The sequence below is a fragment of the Martes martes genome (genome assembly GCF_963455335.1).
Source record: "Martes martes genome assembly, chromosome: 9".
NCBI lineage: Eukaryota > Metazoa > Chordata > Mammalia > Carnivora > Mustelidae > Martes > Martes martes.
Window position 1 is genome coordinate 95,016,508 of NC_137896.1, and position 21,233 is coordinate 95,037,740.

The window sequence follows — 21,233 nt, forward strand, 5'->3', positions numbered from 1 at the left end:
TTCTGGTAACTATCAGTTTGTTCTATGCAGTTAAGAGTCTGTTTCTTGGGGCACCTGGGTGGCTCAGTGGGTTAAAGCCTCTGCCTTCGGCTCAGGTCATGATCCCAGGGTCCTGGGATCGAGCCCCGCATCGGGCTCTCTGCTCAGCGGGGAGCCTGCTTCCTCCTCTCTCTCTGCCTGCCTCTCTGCCTACTTGTGATCTCTGTCAAATACATAAAATCTTTATAAAAAAAAAAAAGAGTCTGTTTCTTGGTTTGCCTCTCTCGCCCTCTCTCTCTCTCTCTCTCTCTTTCTTTTTCCCTTTGCTTGTTTATTTTGTTTCTTAAATTCCATATATAAGTGAAATCATATGGTATTTATCTTTCTCTGACTGACTTATTTCACTTAGCATAATACCCTCTGGTTCCATCCATGTCTTGGAAAATGGCAAGATTTCATTCTTTTTTTTGTTTGTTTTATTTGTTTATTTATTTATTTATTTGACAGAGAGCACAAGTAGTCAGAGAGGCAGGCAGAGAGAAGGGGGAAGCAGGCTCCCCACTGAGCAGAGAGCCTGATGCGGCACTCGACCCCAGGACCCTGAGACTATGACCTGAGCCGAAGGCAGAGGCTTTAACCCACTGAGCCACCCAGGTGCCCCAAATTCATTCTTTTTTATGGCTGAGTAATATTCCATTGATAGGTTATATGTGAATTTTTGACTGTGTGGAGTGTTGGTACCCCTAACCCCCACATTGTTCATGGGTCAACTGTATCTCCAAAAGAAATGAAAGCAGGATATTGAAGAGATAGCTGCACTGCCGTGTTCATTGTAGCATTCATTATTCATGGTAATCAAGATGTGGAAACAACCTAATATCAACAGATAAATTGGTAAGGATATAAATATATATATTTGTATCTTTACCTATATATATATAAAGATATATATATATATATATACACACACACATATATATATACCAATATGTATTATATGTAATGGATATATATATACTATTATATATAATTAAATATTATTCAGACAGAAAAAAAGGAAATCTTGCCATTTGTGACATGGTTGGGCCTTGAGGGCACTGTATAAGTGAAATAAGCTGAGCAGAGAAAGACAGATACTTCATGTTATCAATTATATGTGGAACCTTGAAGAAAAAGATACTCATAAAAACAAAATAGAAAAGTGGTTGCAAGGGGCTGGGGATTAGGGCATATAGGGAGGGATTATTCAAAGGGTACAAACTTTCACTTTAAGATGAATAAGGTCTGAGGATCGAAAGTAAAACATGACTATAGTTGATAACACTGTATTGTAAAATTGAAATTTACTAAGAGATTAGAACATAAATGTTCTCACCAAAAAAAAAAAAAAAGTATGCACTGTAATGAGTATGTTAATAAACTAGATGGGAGAAAGCCCTTCCACAATGTGTATGTAAATCAAATCACCGTGTTATATACCTTAAATATCTTATAATTGTATTTGTCAGTTATACCTCAATAAAGCTGAAAAAAAAAGAATTAACATCTATCCATTAAAAAAAATCACAGAGGTATCCTCTCATTGGAGATTAAAGTTGGACATGCAGTCTTCAAAGTCTCATCTAAGTTTAAGCTTCTGTGATTCTTGTTGGCTGGGGAGAGCCATTTTTTCTTGTTCTGTCTTTTTCAGGGAACTGTTTCATATTCATCAAATGGTTGTGGGTTTTTAGACTTTGTGCAAAACACTTTGCAGTATCTATTTGAAGGTGGCTCGATATACATCATACGCTCCTCATGTCCCACCCTGTAGGCAGACAATTTCTGGTCATTTGAGACAGTCTATTTTTCTTTTTAAGTTTGTGAGTTAAACTGTGTCTATCCTTTCATCACTGTGCCCTCCTGCAAAATAAGGAAGTGGGTTGTGAGATTAGGTACCGTCCATCGACTGCGTTCCTTTTGGTTTGCTGAGGAGAACGCCGTTATTTACATTGATGAATAGCCTTAATTGGGTAAAATAGACTGGTAGTGCTGAGCTAATATCTTTAAATGTCTTGTCTTATGCAATTAATATTCCCTTGTCACACATACATTTAAACAGTTGGAAGAAAGCCTTGTGTTCTTGACTCCTGTCAGACTTAACAAATGATTTTGTCAAGTCATTCCTTTCTGCCCTGGTTGATTGATAGCTAAATTTTGGTCTTCTAGCTTATGTAAAAAGTGTTAACTATGCCTTTCAGCTTGTAGGCAAGGGCATTTAAACCATTCTAATAGTCAATTTATAGAGGAATTACATTGCCTGTTTACTGGAGGGGTCAAAAAATGTGCCCCTGTTCATCACGGACACAAATCACAGGGCCCATGAGCTAATAATGAAGGCAGTATTTATGAGTCCCTGCATTTGCCGTATGACACCAAGTTCAAGGTGCCCCTGGTCTTGCCTGCTGAGGGCTTTGGCTCCCAGTTTTGGGTGTCCCTTTGCTTATGGACTATGTAATAGGTAGATATAGTTGGCATGAATAGGGTTTGATTCTAAAACCCTTAAGAATGAGAATGAAATCTAGAATGCTAGATTGTTACAGTACTAAATTTCATGTGAAGATTTCAGCAATCTCTCTGTAATAAGGCAGATCTTTGCTAACCTCTGCTGCCACCTGGCTTATAGATGTTCATACATACCATGGTTACCATCTCCGAGCATGCAAAGTGGATCCCAGTCATTTCTGGGAGGAGTCTCACTTCCCTTGGCTTGAGCCTTTGTTGAGAATCTCACAATTTACCGTCTTAAAACACTGTAGCCAATAAATTATGTTAAGATAGCTACAAGAGCACATATAACCCATCAATATGTTTTTGCAATAGATATATCTTGAACCATGAGTCCTCCATTTTTTTTTTTTTTTACAGACTCCTAAAGCCCCAGGAAGTCACAGAGTCTCATAGTGAGTATCCAGCAGGTCCCTTTCAGCTCCTGGAGTGGGGGATTCATTAGGACTCAACATCACATCTGCCTCTGGAGGGACCACTGATGCCCTCTTTTGGTGTCCATCTGCCACTGGTCTGTTCTTTCATTCTCTCCACTGTGGTTTTCTTCTTTGTGCTCTTATGATCTTGGGGAAGGCTTTCAGAATTCTTTATGCATTTTACTCATTAATCAGGAAGCAGGATCACATATGTGCCTGCAATTTTTTACGCCACCATCATATATACCATTGCTTTTGGTTAATAATGTATGCAAAGCCGGCACAATGTAGACACACGTTGTGTGTATTAATTTAGAGCACGCATTCCGAGGCCAGGCTGGGTTCAAATTCTGCCACTGCCACATATTTATTGGCCCTATGAATGTGGGCAAGTGACTGAATTCTATTGCCTCAATTCCTTCACCTATAAAATGGAGAAAATCATAGCCAGCTCTTTTCAATTTTAGTATATGTGCTGCCGAAGCGAGCACAGCCAGCTCTTTTCAGAGAAAAGTTATTCTAAGCATTCAGAATAGTATCTAGCACAAAGTAAGCATTAAATAAAGTTTTAAAATGTGAAATATTAATTTCCCCCAATCCTTTACTGCTCTCCTCCTTACCCCTTTCCTCCACACCCCACTGCTGCAGTTGACTTCTGCCTTCTCCATACACCCTCCATTCTGCCAACCTCTCCTTCACTACCTTGTACTGCACTCAGCAACTGTGGGCTCCATGTTCCACTAACATTTTTCCCAGCACCAAGGCAAGCTGTGTAGATGCTGGCTTGAGGCCCCCCTGAAGATCCACAATAATCCCAGCATTCCCTTGGATACTAAAGCAACATTTCACTGCTTCTTCCAACGAAAGCAATTGCTCTTGCTTATTGTGGAGGGAGAAGGGGACTTTGACACAGTCCTGTGTGTCCTGGGCAGAAAATGGAACCAACAGAAGGAGCCAAGCGCCTGCTACTTTTCCTCAGGATGAGCCCCGACCAACCCTTCCTTGTCTTAGTCCCCATGACTTTTCTCTTAAGTACAACTTTTGAACTAAGGGATCTGTTAAATCTATACAAATAAGAAACTGCAGCTGTGATATTTTTAAGCATGGTGCATGGCTGTATCATGGAACATACAGGGCAGACTACTGTTAATCTAGTGATTCTAGGTAAAATAACTGAATTAGAATGACACCAAACCAGTTAACTGATTGATCAGAAATGCATTTTGATGATGTCTGCCCCCAAAGATGATTAAGTGAACACAAAAACTTAGTCTAATTAAACATGTATATTATCTTATCAGTTATCTCTTGTCACTATTGTGCCATATAACATTTCAGTGGCACACAATAATAACATTTGTTTCTAAGTAGTCTGGGATGGTCACCTTGGTCAGGCCCTCTCACATGTCTGGGCTCAGTTGCTCTTGACTGACGTAAGATGGCCTTCACAGGGGTGACTGAGGTGACTCAGTTCTATTCAGCACTTTGTTTTCCTTCTTGGGAGACAAATGTCTAGCCCAGGCATGTCCTTCTCAAGGAAATGACAGGCAAACAAGACTGAGCAAGCCCCATGGTGAATAGGCCTTTCAACCCCCACCCCCGTAGGCATCATGACAGCCAACATCTATTGGCCCTAAGTATGTCACTTGGCCCAGCCCGGAATCAGAGAGGGCATTCGTTGCAGAGTTACATGGTAATGGGCGTGCGTATGAGAAAGAAAGAATTGGGGTCATTAATACAACAAATCCACTATAACTACATAAGTTGGCCTCAGTGCTTCTTATTCCACCAAGTCATGTTCTGACTTATGTCCTGGCTGTATTAGCACTCCTAGAGGAAAAATATAGAGGAAAAGAACTGTTTATTGGGCTAAATGAAACCACCACGTGTCTGCTGTTGGGACCATGCACGTAGGTATTGCTAATGATGATGGCTGTGTTTTGAATTAATCCAGTTCAGCCTGAATGGGAGAGGGGGACATGGAGAAAAGCATGAAGCCTGATAACAGTTTTGTTTTTTTCTTTTTAGAAGTAATTGGTTCCATTAAGTAAAGAAGCTAGTATCCCAATTAAAATGATTTTGCTTCATAGTAGAGAGTGCCATCAGGATAATGAATAGAATGACCAAAGAATTTTGTGTTTCTCTTACAAAAGAAACAAAATCAAGTAAAACCAGTGTTATTCTCTAAGTGCTCTTCAACAGCATCACAGATATGCTTCTGCTCTCTCTATCTGCCCCCACCTCCAGCTCAGACAATGAACAGTGCCTTCATTACCAGTGAGTAGTGTGCACGGATGGCATCTTAGCTTAGTGACGTGGTCTTCTGTGGGTTACTGCACTGACTGATTACCTTAATTGACCTTCAGCCTGGCTAAAATTTGCCTGACTTAATGAGGCTCAATTTTTCTCACGCTCCCTAGGCTGGATGGCTCCTGGCCCAGACACTTTGTTGCTTTGATTTTTCATTTTTAATAACAATTACACCCCAAAGCTTGGGGAAATATGGTCAAATATGTCAGTAATCATGAAGAGCCCGAAGGAACCACATCCATGGAAAGATTTAAAGTTTCAAGGTTTTGAACCCATGTAAAATCACCCTCTACCCCAGATTTGACCTTGGTTGGTATGGCTTGCAAAATTCTAGTAAAGAAGCTAATATGGTTAGCAGGATTTTTCTAAACACCTGTCTAAATGACAAGACAAATGTTAAACAGTCAGACATTTGTTAAATGTCATCAGCCCAGCCTAGACGCTTGGGTGTTAACTTTTATTTCTAAGAGTCAGGATGGCAGTGGATTGCTCAGACATACACAGACAATTCTGCCTAAAGACTGAAATGCAAAAAGACTTAACTTGCAGGGAAGTTTCAGCAAAGAAAGCTTTCACAGGAGAAGTAGGATTGATTAGTGTGAGCTGCCTGTGCTGAGGAGGATTATGAAATAGTATTTGAGCTCAGCATAAAAGAATGCTGTGATTGATTAATCATGTCTGGCGTAGGCATAGAAAGGAAATGTTGTAGCGTACTTTCCATTCCTGTCCTAGTTCATAGTTTCTGATCTTGTTCCTTATAAACAATGCTTCATCTTTAATTATTTCCTGTATCTATTTTGTCCACCTTCTGCCTATGCTTGAGTAACTGAATTATTGTTCTACCAGACCTATTCTTTATTGGCCATCCTTTTGATTTCATCCTCTGAATTCCCTTTCTGTGTTTGGGGAACTCCTCATTGTATGAATTTTGGTGTAAGAAGTCAAATGGTCAGTATATTCATTTTCACAAATGCGTTTCCCTAGTACCTTCTTTTTTCACCCTTGCAACTAGGTGTTGTTGACACATGACCCCGGATTTGAGTCTATATTTCACCCAGATAAAAATCAACTGCATTTGCCTAAGACTTTGAATCAAAAGCTAGTATCACAAAAGCACAAGGTGTTCTAACATTTCTGAATTCTGTCCCTTCTTTGAACTAGCAGAACAGGCTTTCTGCTTAAATCTGCCAGAATTAGTTTCTAATGTTTGCAACAAAGAACTTGACTGATGCGATAGGTCTTCTAAGGCAGTGCTCCTCAAAATTTATTGTGGAATCACCTACGCATCTTATTAATATGCAGATTCTGACTGAAATGCAGGTCTGGGATGGGGCATGAGGTTTGCATTTCTCCTAGGAATTGGCAGTTATGTGGGCCTGTGGTTCACCCTTTCAGTAGGAAGGATCTGAGGAAGGAAAGGCAGCCTTAAAGAAGCCAGAGTGGGCAGGAAAGAGGAAAAGGGGGAAAAAGGGGGTGCCTGGGTGGCTCAGTGGGTTAAGCCTCTGCTTTCGGCTCAGGTCATGATCTCAGGGTCCTGGGATAGAGCCCCGCATTGGGCTCTCTGCTAGACAGGGAACCTGCTTCCCTCTCTCTCTCTACCTGCCTCTCTGCCTACTTGTGATCTCTCTCTCTCTGTCAAATAAATAAATGAAATCTTAAAAAAAGAAAGAAAGAAAGAAAGAAAGAAAGAAAGAAATTAAAGGGGGGGGGAGGAATTCTGTTTCAATGTGTTCTAGTTAGTTGGGGTAGACCAACTAATAAACTTCAAAATGTGCAAAGGCCCCAACATAGTAGAATTGCATTCTTAATCATGTAACAATACTGGGCCAGTGATAGGACACTGGGAAACTCTCCTTCATGCATTCAGGGGGTCAGATTGATTGTTGGAGCAGGGGTTGTCCACCTTCAGTTAGAGCTTCCCAGGTCACCTTGGATGTCACATCTGGATTCCACTCAGAGAGAAATGGAAAAGAACACGGAGGAGTGTACATTAGAAATGTTTGTTTCTTTTTTTTTTTTTTTAAGTTTTTTTTTTATTATAAAAAAGAACACAGATATAGGAATCCACACACTATGAATATATAGTTTATTAAATTACTATTATCTGAATGCTAACAACTACTATGCAGGTCAGTAAATAGGATTTTGCCAGCCTCTTTAAACTCCTTTCTATGCCTCCTGTCTCCCTCCAAAAGTAACCATTATCCTGACTTTTAGAGTGTTGACTTCCTTCTGTTTCTTTGGGGTTTAATCACCCTAATGTACATCATCAGATGGTACAGTTTAGTTTTGCCCACATTTTGGGATATATCTCTTTAGTCTCTTAATCTACTGCATCCTCTTTCCTCCCTTTCTCTTGCTTATAATCCATCTGTTGAAGAACACGGATGGCTTATACTGTAAGTTTTCCACAGTTTGCATTTGGCTGATTAGATGCGTGTGGTACAGTTCCATATGCTATTCTGTATTTTCTGTAAATCACTAGGGGGATCCTCTACCCATTTCAGGTTTGATCCCTTTGACAACACTATAGTTGGGATTGTGCCATTTCATCAGAAGGTACATAGCGTCTGGTTGTCTTTTGTGTGTGTGTATGATACTTTCAACCACTGGTGTTCATTGCTTTGATTTTTTAATTCATTAAAGGCTGCAAAATGGTGGTATTCTATCATTCTGTTTTCATTTAAGTGAAGGAAGTTTGAAACAGTTTCTTCATGAAGAAGAAAGAAGAACTTTATATAGGAAAGGCAAGATATAGTCTTGATTCTTTCAAGAGAACTGAATCAGTTCCTTGTCATCCTTTAAAGGTGACCAGCTAATTTTTTCTTTTCCTGTTTTAGTCATTATAAACTTCTGTATTTAAATATATTTGATGGGTTTCAATCCACTGGATTTTTTTGTGAAGTTCAAATTGTCTAATCTTTGGCCAAGTGGGAGGCTCCTGAGTTATTTTTACATGATTCTAGCTGTCTTTGATAGCTCTTTGCTATATGGCATAATATATTTCAGGCTTCTTGGTGTATTTCAGCTTCAGAGTACTATTTCTCCAAGAAGCCCTGGTCTGTTTTAGTGGAAAACTGTATTTCAAAATGTTCATTGTTACTGGGTTAGCCATTGTTTTTAAGCCTTTTCATTGGATAGAACTAGGAAATAGTGTGTTTAGTTTAATTTAAAATCTTGTGTTCATATTGATATTTCTTCAGCTCTAGAATTATAGGGTATTTCCTAAGCCCCTTCTGTATTTTATCTTCTTTCTTCTACACCAATACTCCTCATTAACAAGGACAAAGGAGATAAGAGATAAATTCTCCTAATTATTTGTTTTATTCTACCTTTGAACACAATAGTTAGGAACAATAATATTCATACTACCACTATAATTAAAACTACATAAAATGGTTAAAATATTTTTGTATATCCTCTTCCCTTTCTCTTTGCATTTTTATTGTGTTGTACAATGTCTTCACTGTCAGAGCATGTAATTACTTCATATGATAATCTCTCTTTGAGTCGTCATATATTCTTAGTTCTATCAACAAGTATATATCTAATGCTCACTGTCAGTTTCATATTGATATTTTTTGAGTTATTTTGATTGTTAAAATTCCTTCTCTAACAGATTCCCTGACAAAGTCTTTTGGGAATAATATTTTCTGAGTTCTTGCACATTGATCAAATTTTGTCTATGCCTTATATTCTTCAAAGTCAGTTTTGCTGGCTATAAAATTTTTAGCTCACATTTTTTTTTCCTCGAGTGTCTTAAATTATGGTATTTCATTTTCTTCTGGTATAAAATTTTGCTATTGAAAAGTCTGAAGATCATCTAATTTCCTTTTCTTTATAAGTTATGTGTTCTATTTGGCTAAATGCACAAGAACTTCCTCCCCTGTTTATTTTTTAGAATCCAGTTATTTTGCTAGATAATATGCATCAGTCTTCTCAGGTACATGATATGTCCTTTCAGTATGTAGTTTATATGTATATGAAAGTTTTTATGAGTTATAATTTTTAGTATTTGTTATGTTTTCTTGTTTTGATTTTCTTTTTCATGGACCTCTGATACCCATATACTAATTTTTTTAATCTATCTTCAATATTTGTCACTTTTTCTCAAAATTTTAAAGATTTTTAAAATTTCTTTTGGATTTTATTTATTTATTTTAAAGATTTATTTATTTATTTGAGAGATAGAGAGAGAACAGGGGAGGGAGAGAGAAACTCAAGCAGAGTCTAATGTGGAACTGGATCTCACAACCCAGAGATCATGACCAGAGCCCATGATCTGAGCCAAAACCAAGAGTCTGATGCCTAACTGATGACATCACCCAGGTGCCCATCTTTTGGATTTTAAAATGTTTTCCTTCTTTTCTCTTTCCACTTATCTTAAGGCATTTGCTATTGTATTTATTCATTCTTTAGTCTTTTTTTTTTAAGATTTTTTTACTTTTATTTATAAATTTTTCTTAAATTTCATGATCTAGGGGCACCTGCATGGCTCAGTCAGTTAAGCATCTGACTTCAGCTCACGTCATGATCTAGGTGTCCTGGAATCCAACCCCAGGTCAGAGTTCCTGCTCAGTGGAGACTCTGCTTCTCTCTCCCTCTGCCCTTCCTATCCCTTGTTCATGCTTCCTCTCTCCCTCTCAATCTCATATGAATAAATAAAATCTTCAAAAAAAGTTTCATGACTTCATTCTATAATCTTTTCTTTTTCTAATTTATATCTTTTTTCATGTTTTGTATCATTTTTTAGTGTATTTTAATTTATTTGAGATAGTTTACAGTTTTAATCTTTATAGGTATATGTTTTTGGCATGCTTTCAGTGTGTGTTAGGATGTGTGTGTCATGTATCCTATTTTTTATTCTCATTTTTCTTGTAATAACTTTATATGAGTTTTTACCTTGGTAGTTTTAAGTTGGTAATTTTTTTTTAAGTTGCTCATTTTTATGTGAATTCAGTCTCCTTGAAAGTTTAGAAAGAGGCTTGATGCACTTAGCTATTCTAGCTTCACAGAGCTCTCACTTCTGTTATTATTGTGTGATGTTAAGAAATATGGTGGCTTGATTGGTGAGATAGCCTGGCTCTCTGCTCCTCTACCCCACTCATCTGGGCCTTGTTTTTCTTTTACCTCTATTGTCCCTGTCTAGTTCAATTTTGATTATACTCCCAATGGTTTCTCCTTCATGTGGGACTCTGTCCTGGAAGACAGCCATGGCAGATCAGTTTCAAGTGTTTACTGCACTGTCCCCTTGAGACCTTCTTATGGGGGCACCGCCACTTACTACCCTATGATTGCAGACAAGTTATTTAACACTTCTCAGTCCCATTTTCTTCATTTGAAAAACTGGTATAAGGATAGTGCCTATTTTATGGTGTTGTTTTGGGGATTAAATGATATTATATATAAAGATCTTACTTGAGTGTCTGGTACATTGTGTGTGGAATATATGAGCTCACCAATAGCTCACATTATTCCTGAGCTGTAGTTTAACACACGCTGCCAAATAAGTAGCTGACTAATGTTAACTTCGCATAGGCTTTATATATTTTATGTGGTGAAATATCAAGCCCAATTCAGAGGTAAATCAAACTAAGTTATATATACACACATACATATTTTGCGGTAATTAACGCAAAAAGGAACTGAGATTTGCTCAAAGTCTTCCTTCTTCTGACCAACAATAAATATGTATGTCTCAGCCGACAAAAGATTTGCCTGCGTACTCCTGAATAGGTATACTTATTTGGAAAACATACACATCATCTACCATCTTCTCTTGCATTTATTTGGGTGTTTCTCAGTGTATACATCCTGACAATAATGAGCAAAGCAGCCCTGAGGTGATTTTCCAGGTACGGTTTCTTTCTTTTTTTTTTTTCACGTAGCTGTCCTGCTTCCCATTTTAACAATGTGGAAATGATGCGTAATTATGCATTGTTAGATATTTGGGTATGTTTGTTTTTACTTACCTTGAAGAATAAGTCTAAGTACTTCTTTCTGGAGCACTGCAACTATATCATCATAGCACTTTGAGATTATGAGAGGTTTCATGTTTCTACCAAATCAGATTCAAACAATGGATGCAGAAAGGGCAGGCTACTGCAAAAAGGTGAGGTTTTAGGAGGGACTTCAGGGCCCATCTCTTCATCTAACATTCTCCACACTTGCTGGTTGATGCCTAGATTTTTCTTTTTTCTAAAGAGCCTTGAAATGAGTCCTGTGTCTTTGAGCTGTATCAAGATTCAAAACTTTCTGAAGGGAGACATTTAAGCCAATGAAGAAGGAAAACAGACTTTTGACAGGAGAGGGCCGGGCCTATAATATATTAAGCTACAGACCGTATATGTAACTTTCAAACTGACATATAATACAGTTAATTCAGAAGCATCTATCAGTCTTCTCTCTTTGTTTTCCTTTGGTATGAAATGCACTGGGAAATTTAAAGAGTTGAAACATTATTTCCATGGATAATGAGAACTGGGCATAGTTTAGAAAAATTTTTTATTCTCAGGCAGTAATTTAATCCATATTGCTAAATGAGTAATAGAGTCATAAATATACCATTCTTCTATTCCTTAATTGTGTGTGTTTGTTTTTGTTTTTACTGCAGCTTCGGAAAGCAGTGATGGATCACATATCTGATTCTTTCTTGGAAACCAATGTCCCTTTGCTAGTTCTCATTGAGGCTGCAAAGAGTGGGAATGAGAAGGAAGTGAAGGAATATGCCCAGGTTTTCCGTGAGCATGCCAACAAGCTGGTGGAGGTAAGTAAGGAGAAGCCTAAAGAGTAGAATATATTGTTGGGTTTAATCCCCACATATGGCTCTTGGAATTTCGGTAGGTAACCCTTCTGTGGTTTTCCTCAAGAAATAAAGTCTTGGAACCTATCTTTCTTTTACCTTCTGATGCTTATTCTATCCCTTGCAGAAGAGGCAGCTTATCAGTATTCTCTCCTTTCTCTGTCTCACAATTCTATAAACATGTTCTGGAACGTTATCTCCTAATTTTCCTGAACAATAGGTAGAGGCTGAGACAGGAGGGATAGAAGGGATGCTCCAGAGTGCTGAATGCCAGCTTTGATTTGAGGGAATAGAATTAAAATTGCCAAATGGAGGTTTCAACACTATACCCTTTTCTTCTTCCTTATTCCCCTCTCCACTCCATGCCCTGAACCTAGATTACCTGATCACATAATGCGTTTATGAAAAAAGCATCCCCCTCTTCCCAAAGAGACACTGGGATTCCTGATGAAGGATCTTGAGGCAGTAGGATGAGTCCAAGTTCAGAGTCCTAAGTATATTCTGTGCATTAGAGAATCCTGTGGGAGTTGTTTTATAAATGCAGAATTGTGCTATGTAATACTGAAAAAATACTATTTAAGACAAACAAAATAAAAGTGAAATGATAATCAAGCTGCTTATATCTAGGAGCTGAAAACCAACAGCTTGGCAAAGGTTGGATTTAGTGATGTGGGACTTAATAGAAACTTAGAGATATTAAATAGGAAGTGTGTGTGTGCCAGAGGAAGAGTCTAGAAGGGGAAAAGATCCTGGCAAATTTAGGGAATAGTTATCAGGACCAGGCTCTGAGCACTTAAAAACAACAACAAAACTCTGGTATATCTCCACTTTAATTTAGGATAAAATGAAATTACTCAAAATGACAGGCAACTTAAATGCAAGCTAAGAATAAAATAAATTATTTCTTGTTTTCTTCAGATGGCAAAATTAAACACTGAATAAATATATCAAATGTGAAATCCTTTCCATTTTTCTTGGAGTAAGTGATAAGGTTGTGTTCCGATGTAATTAAGGCCTAAGCACAGACTTGGCTTGCTCTTTGGTTACTCCAGCACTGCTGTTTCCTCTAGGGCTGGATACTACCAGGCCAGCAGGAAGTCCTCTGGCAAGCCCAGAGGGAGCCCCTGGTCCTCTAGGACACAAGCTGAGCCATTGTCACCCATGACAGCAGTCATCAATTTGAGTGTGCAAAACCCTAGGCCACAATAATGAAACCCTTGAGCTTCCTTTCATAACCTCAGTGTCTTGAGGCAACACCAGTCTGAAGCTAAAAATAGACCTACTTAATGACACCAAGGCAGTCTCTTGCTCTGTCTCCACCTCTGTCATTCCTCACATTCCACCTACATGTCCCAGTTCACTTGGCCATTGAGGAATCTAGTCTTCCCAAGACTAACCTTGGAAGCCTTGGCTACTTCCTTGTTTTGAGAAAGAGAAGGTTTAAAAAGGGGAGGGGTAGAGTGGGAAGGGGAGGAGGAAGAAGAAAAGAAATAATGCTGAATGAATGCTACAAAAGTTTTAAATATTCATATATTAAAAAATAGTAGTATTTACATTGAGATAGATCATTGCATTTATGTAACTTCAATGTTTACAAGATAATTGCAGAATTTATAGAAAACATTAATTAATAGTGTATTACAGGCATGGTGGACAGAAAAAGGGACATGAGATTAAAGTTGTGTGATAACCATACCCTACTTCCAGTCTTGTTTGTGTTACTCTGTAATCCTATATATGGCCTCATTTGAGTTAATGCTTGTGGTTCAAACTTGATGGCCTGTGTAAATGTGAGCCCAAAGTAGCCCTCATGTCTACTCATTCTCCCTTCTCCTGTGATAGACCCTGGACCCATTTACTACATCCCCTCATCCCATCTATAGGATTCACTGTAGGGGTATCCAGCCACTGTGAATGATCCTTGATCCCAAACTTGTGGCAGAAGCAGAAGCTCAGGTCAGTCACAGCTCCCTGTTTCAGAAAATCATTGCTTCCTTCAGTTATTCCCTACATTACCCCTGGGTGGTTACTACAGGCAGCAGCATTTTGGAAGGTCTTGATGCCTAGGAGATGAAGGGACTGAAATGTGGGATTAGCCTCTGTTTGACTGGAGATGACTGGAATAAAAAACATTTCTGTAGCTTATGTTCTTCAAACAAGTGCTAGAGTGCTGATGCATACCTGTAAAAAAAAAAAAGCTGGAGCACTAGACTGAGAATCACTAGTTTTCTCATTTTGAAAGTACTTGTATAGAAATGGACATCTTTCTGGGCCTTGGTGTTTATGTCTATAATGTGAAAAATTTGGTAAATATATTGATTTTATATCCATTGACCTTGATAATTCATCTACTAATTCCAGAAGTTTGACAGTTTCCTTTTGGATGTTCTGTATATACAATTGTCCTGTCTGCGAATTGTGACCATTGTAGTTCTTTTTTTCCAATTCTTTTACCTTGTTTTTTTCCTTCTCATTATTACACTAGCAAGGACCATCAGTACAATATTGTGGAAATTAGTATTTTTGTTACTTCTAGATCTCCATGAGAACATTTTGATGTTACCATTCATTCTATTGTTGTTGTAGACTTCATACAGATATTTTTATTTGCTTAATTTAATTCTCTCTTATTCATTCACTAAGAGTATAAAATTCTTTCAAATAAGTTTTCTACACATTTTGAGACAATTACATATTTTTTGTCTCCTTTAATCTCCTTCAGAAGTGTTTATATCTAAATTATGCTTTCCCTCAAAAAATGAGTAGAAAATTATTTTTATTTTTTAGACATGAATGAGTTAGATTGCCATTAACTTTATTATTTCTTTTTAACATTTGGAGGAATTCACTGACACAGCAATCTAAGCAGAGGTGTTTATTTGAAGAAAGGTTTTCAAGTTGTAGATTCAATTATTTTTACTATACATAAGACCATTTAAATTTTCCATTTCTTTTCAGGTCAGCTTTAATAAGTTATAGTCTAGGAATTTGTTATTTTTATTTAATTTTCTAATTGTTTGATATAAAATTATCCATAATATTCTCCTTTTAAAAATCATTTGTATCTGCATCATTATTTAACACAAATTTTTATTCCTTATAGTGCTAATTGGTACCTTCTTTTTTCTTGCTTAGTTTTGTAAGAGGTTTATCAACTTAATAATATTTTCTATAATGCAAGTTTAAGGTTTGTAGATTTTCTTTGTTTTCTATTTTATCTGTTTATGTCGTTATCTTCATATTTTTTCTGCTTTCTTCTGGTATATCTTACTGTTTTTCTAACTTTTGAAAATAAATAATTACATCATTGATTTTTAGCCTTTCTTATTTTAGTAATATATGCATTTAAGGCTTAATTTTTCCCTAAGCTGTGCTTTTATATGGTTATTTTCTATTGACCTAGTTTTCAGCTCACTCATCCTGCTTCCATCTGTGTCCAATATGCTTGAAACTGATCTATTGTATTCAATTATTTTTAAATTTCTAGTTAACTTTTTTTCCATTGATTTCAGTTCTCTAGTACATTCCTTATTAAGTCCTCTCTTTTAAAGAGATATGTTAATCATAGTTATTTTTAAAGTCCAAGTCAAAGAACTTCAATTTTGGGGTCAATTTTGTTTCTGTTTTGTGGTTGCCCCAGAGAGGGTATTTCTTCCCCAGCCACAAATAAAAAATGGCTTCTATTTTAAGACTGATGATGCAGCACACCTAGGAATGGGTATGAGCAGGTTTGTTCGTCACAAAAAGGGACTTTTGAGGACTAGCAGAGCAGGCACCCACGCTAGTCCATAGTAGCTTCAGCACAAAGAAGAAAAAGTGGTTTTGGTTTTTATCATGTTAGGGAGGTGGATTGGGGTTGAGACCTCTGTGTAGGAGCTGGGTGTGAATGGTTCAAACTTCCCTACTGGCATCAAAAAAAATGTGGGCTTTCTTCCTGCTTGTGCAGTTGTGGGGCAAGATGGAAAGGGGAGAGCTGGGGCTTAAAAGCTGTCAGCCATCAAACATTCAAAATGGAGTAAAAATCTTCATTATGACTCACCCCTGATGTTTGATGGATAACTGGAATGTGCCATGTTTCATTTAATTGAATTTGAATTTGTTTAAGTAAGCTATTATGGAGCTCCATGAGGTTCCAAAATAGAGACAGATTTTATCATGGCATCTGTTTTTATTACTTGGTTTTTATCTTGGTTATGGATTTTTTTAAATATGTCAGCTATTTTTTTAATTGAATGGCCAACATTTGTATGGAAAAGTATAAAGGGTCTATGTTGTAGTCTGTTTGGGCTGCTATAAGAAAATACCACTGACTGGGTGGTTTATAAACAGAAATTTATTTCTCACAGTTCTGGAGGCTGGGAGGCCCAAGATCAAGGCACCAAAACCGGTGCATTCTGGTGAAGGCCCTCTTCCTGGTTGATAGCTAGTGCCTTCTCACTGTGTCCTTACATAGTGGAAAGTGTAAGGGATCTCTGTGGAGTCTCTTTTCTAAGAACATTAAGTCCATTCATTCACCATCCTTATGACCTTGGAGTCTCCATGGCTCCATCTCCTAGTACCATCATATCGGATATTAGGATTTCAACATATGAATTTTGGAGGACAGACACCAACATTCAGACTATAGAGTCTGGATAGTGTTTTCTCTTTCCAGAAAGGATTCACTGTTCTCTAAAGGGCAGCAGATGTGATGAACATCAGGTGTTGTATGGAAGTGTTGAATCACTAAATTATACACCTGAAACTAATATTACACTGTATTATACACCTGAAACTAATATTACACTGTATGCTAACTGGAATTTAAATAAAAATTAAAAAAAAATACAGGGCAGTGGAGATATAGACCATTTCAATCCAAACACTGAAATGATTTGAGGCTAGTTTATACACTTTGACAGGTGTAGTCTTCCTTTCTTTTACCCTAATCCTATGGAATAATCTTCTAGGGGTGCAAGAGGATCAGATGTGTTACTAAGTATCTCACTTAGTTTCTCCAGTTTTGTTTTGTTTTTTTTCCAACCATCATGATATGGTTGAAAATTTAGTTGGCTTTTTGGATTCTTTTAATTTGCTTCTTCCCACCCACCCTGGGGGGTGGGGTGTGTAGGGGCAGAGAGTGGGGGAGGGGTGGTGATGGAGAAAGAGAGAGAGAGAGAGAGAGAGAGAGAGAATCTTAAGCCCTCTCCACATCCAGCTCAGAGCCAACACAGGGCTGGATCTCACAACCCTGAAATCACGACTTGAGCCAAAATCAGGAGTCAGATGCTTAACCAACTGAGCCACCCAGGTGCCCCTAATTTGGCTGTTGGTATGTGTAACTTAATAGGAAAAAAACCTGTGATCAAGTGCCAGTCCTTGAACCACCCCCCTTCCCCATGAGACCTTTGTTTCCTTGGGTGTCCCAAACGCTAGTTTTTGCCTCTCCAGCTGTATATGAGATTGTTGGAAACTCTAAATAATCCTCTTCTTCTCAGCGGCTACCTTCCATCTGGTGTCTCAGTTTCTCTTCCAACACTAAGAATTAACAAATTCCTGGGAAGAAAGTGAAGTGCACAAAGTTGGGCTCCCCTGAGTGAGCATCTCTTTTTGAGCTAGTCTAGGTTTTGAGCCCTTTGGCAGCTGTTCTGTACTTTCAAGGAAATGATTTTTAGTTTGCATTTTTAGTTATACTTAGCAGGAGTGTGGGTCTCTTCTTGGCTACTCCTTTGGGGCTAGACTTAGAAATCCCAGAGAGAGCTGGTTTAGATAAGTTTGTGGGTACTTTTTATTTGTTTGTTTCATTAATATTATTAGTCCAAGATCTCTTTTTCAATGGAAATATTGAACTTCCCGTACCTCAATAAGAACAGTTCTCACTGAATTGCAATAATGATCTTGGTGCCTCATCCACTTCCTGCAGTTCCTTCACTTAGTGCCTTCTTCTGCCAAACACCCCCTCATGATCCTCCCCGGGCACATTGGATGCCTCTTTAAGAGCTTCTGATGGAGCTCTGAGTTGTCATTAATGAAAATTATGTAAGAGTTATATATCGGATCATTTTGAATGGAGAATGAATGAATACATAAAATAATCTACGAATCAATGGTGATAATTTTAGCTTTTCAATTTTTTTTTGTTATTGAGTTTCACGCTAGTATATTCAATTTTCTATCAAATTGTATGTTTTTTTTTCATATTTGTGGGCCAATTTCCTCCAATTTGGTATTTGCTATTCATAGAGATTGATGTGATGCAGTGACTGGATGGTGTCACTACCTATAGCACAATGTTGTAATCCTTAGAAAATCTCTAAAAAGGACAGTTTTAGGCAAATAAAATATTAGCAAAATATGAATCAGAAAAAAAGTTAATTTGGCTTTTTGTGATTGCCTTAACAAGTAAAATTGTATGGTTTTCTCCCCCACAGTGTTGGTAACACTTAATAAAGACTAGGTGAACTTATACCAGGGTTTGTTGATTAAGAGAACTTAACAGGTCTGCTATGATGCTTGGTGGTCTATAGTATCAGCCACTATAGGAAGTATCACCAGAAGAAATGATTTTTTTTTAATGTGGCTATTTTCCCTGATCTCCAAAAGCCAGCTAACTCATCCCCTCTGAGATTTAGCTAAGGGCTTCAAGGCAGAGCTGACTCTCAGGCTGTGCGGAGCTGATCAGAGGACCCCTGTTGTACCTTCTTTCCAAGGCTTTTGGAGGAATGGAATGCAAACTATGGCAACTTAGTACCAAAGTAATGTGGTCTGGGTAGGGGTGAAAATGAGGGCAAAATAATCATTGCTGCAAAGGAAATAAAAACTAATCTGGAAAATGAGATGCAGAATCAATACAGCTGTTTTCAGAACCTCCAAACTGGTTTTACCCTTTCCATTGCTTTCCTACACAGTCAATGCGCCTCTCTTCTTTCTCCTCCTACATCTCTATGATATGCACCAAAAGAGTATGGATACAAGCTACACATGCTATTGTCTGATGGACCTCAGTATCCTCCTGGCTAGCAGTCCTCTCTCATCGGCCTGGCCCCCCTTCAGTCCCTTTTACACACAGCAGCAGCCAGGGTGAACTTCTAAAAGGGAAATCAATCATGTAGTGTCCCTGCCCAAGACCATTCAGAGACTTCCTATTCTCAGGCAGAAGACCAATCTGTTAAAGAACCATGCAAGGTTTGCATGATCTGGCCTCTTCTTCAGTCTCCAGGCTAGTCTTCCTGTCTTCTTCCACTTCCCACAACATATCAGCCTGACACAAGCCATCCTCCACTTGTCAGGTGGGCCAAGCTCCCTCCCCACCTAGGCCTATGCTTGTGTTGTCTCTTTCCTGACAGACTCCCCATTCTACCACTTCCTTCCCATTCAGCTTTCAGCTTGAACATCATGTCCCTAAATGGGATCAGTTCCCTGTGCGTCTTGCTCTTGTGGAACGTTATTTATTTTTTGATTTGCACGCATCCAGCTCTATGACTATCTGATATTTCTCCTGCTAGATTAGCAATTCCTTTAGAAAGAGGCCATGTCTAATTGATTCCTAACTACACTGCAGCATGTGGCTGAATGGCTAGCAGGTATTCAATAAACAGATGTTGCCTAAAGAATAGTAAAATAATAAATGCAGCCAGGGATACTGCCAACTTTTTGACTCCTGAGGTAATATATTTTAATAGCCTGGCTGTAGGTCCCCAAAGAGGTGCCTCTGGGGTTACTAAAGGGGCATTGTGCTTATTTAATTCCCTAACTTACTACAAAGGAGGAATTTCAAATTTAAGAAGGACTAATGTGGAGATTACCTATTTCTACCAAGTAGAAAGAGCTTGGTATTTGCTGGCATGGGAGAAGTTGAACAAACTCCGTCACAATGCTCCTGAGATAGGGCCCCTATCTCTGCTGTCATTTCTCTCCTGCCCACCACCTCACAAGCATACAATTGTCCTGATCCTTGGTTCCTGAGGATGTGGGAGAGGGAGCTGGTTCTAGCACAGTAAAGCACACGATTGAGGCCATAATAGTAGTGGGTTAGACTAGAGGATCTCAAGTCTCTGCTTCGTCCTCTTAGTTACAACGAATGGCAGCACCCCACGCAGAGCAAGACTTGTATCTGTAACAAGTGGAAGGTTTGAAATAAGAGACAAATCCCAATATTCAGAATCGCTAATATGATCACCAGTAAAGCACAAACTGCTTCTGTTTCAGCCTTGAGTAAATAGCTTTTCTCAATTAGTCTTTCCACTTCATTCAGAAAAATTCATTCAGCAACAAAACAAACAAACTGGGTGCTGACAGTTGCTGGCAATATAACCAACAAAGCCAGGTAAACTTCCTGCTCTCATGGGGCATGCATTCTTTCGGCGAGGACAGAGAACAAGTATGTACAATAGGTAAGGGGGAACTGAGTGCTGAAGATCAAAATAGAACAGAGCAGGGAGATAAAGAAAGATGAAGGAGGGCATGTGTGGGCAAAGAGGATTGTCTCATCAGATGAGTAATAAGCAGGGAGCTGAAGGAAGTGGAAGAACATTCCAGATTGTGGGAACGGAAAGAGCCAAGACCCCCAAGGCAGCAGTGTACTTGCATGTTTGATCAAGAACAAAGAGACCAGTGTGCTTGCAGCTCAGAGGGAGAGGAGACATTTCAGAGATGAGATTGAGGGCTGGGTGTAAAGACTGTATTTTGCTCAGATATTTTAATCTATTGAAGGCTTTGAACAAAGGCATGACATGATCTGACTTCCATTTTGAGAATTACTGTGCTGCTCTCTGGGAAATGTACAGGAGAGTGACAAAAGTAAAAGGGAGAATAGATAAAAGGATCCAATCATCCAGCAAGGGATTGGTGCTCTGACTAGAAAAGAGGCAGTGGAGGTGTGGGTGGAAGTGCTTAGGTTTGGGTTATAGTACCAGGGTTGAGCCAATGTATTGGATGTTAGGATGTGAGACAGGAGTCTGGGATGACCTTTGGACATGAGGCATCAGTGAAATCACCTGGAACTCTTAAAAAACATAGCCTACATTGTCAGACTGGTTCTTGATTGGCTCTGCCTAGAGCTTCTTGATAGGGGTGATCCTGAAAACCCTACACAAATATCTTGGGTTTAAATAAATACAGTAGAACTTTTCAAATTATAGGGTCTTGATTCAAACTGTGAACCAAAAAGAAAATCAAGAAAAGCTGCATCAGAAACTACATTG

General features: G+C 38.4%; 1 protein-coding gene across 5 annotated transcripts in view; it reads left to right on the top strand.

Annotated features, from left to right (window-relative positions):
* Positions 1-21,233, top strand: part of CTNNA2 (catenin alpha 2) — a gene marked incomplete at its 5' end in the record, with an annotated part of 988,253 nt that overhangs the window by 710,777 nt on the left and 256,243 nt on the right. For all 5 annotated transcript variants that reach the window (XM_080812651.1, XM_080812652.1, XM_080812653.1 and 2 more), the window contains one exon: positions 11,863-12,015. In XM_080812651.1, coding sequence (XP_080668777.1) covers positions 11,863-12,015 — 153 coding nt within the window. The remainder of the gene's footprint in view (positions 1-11,862; positions 12,016-21,233) is intronic.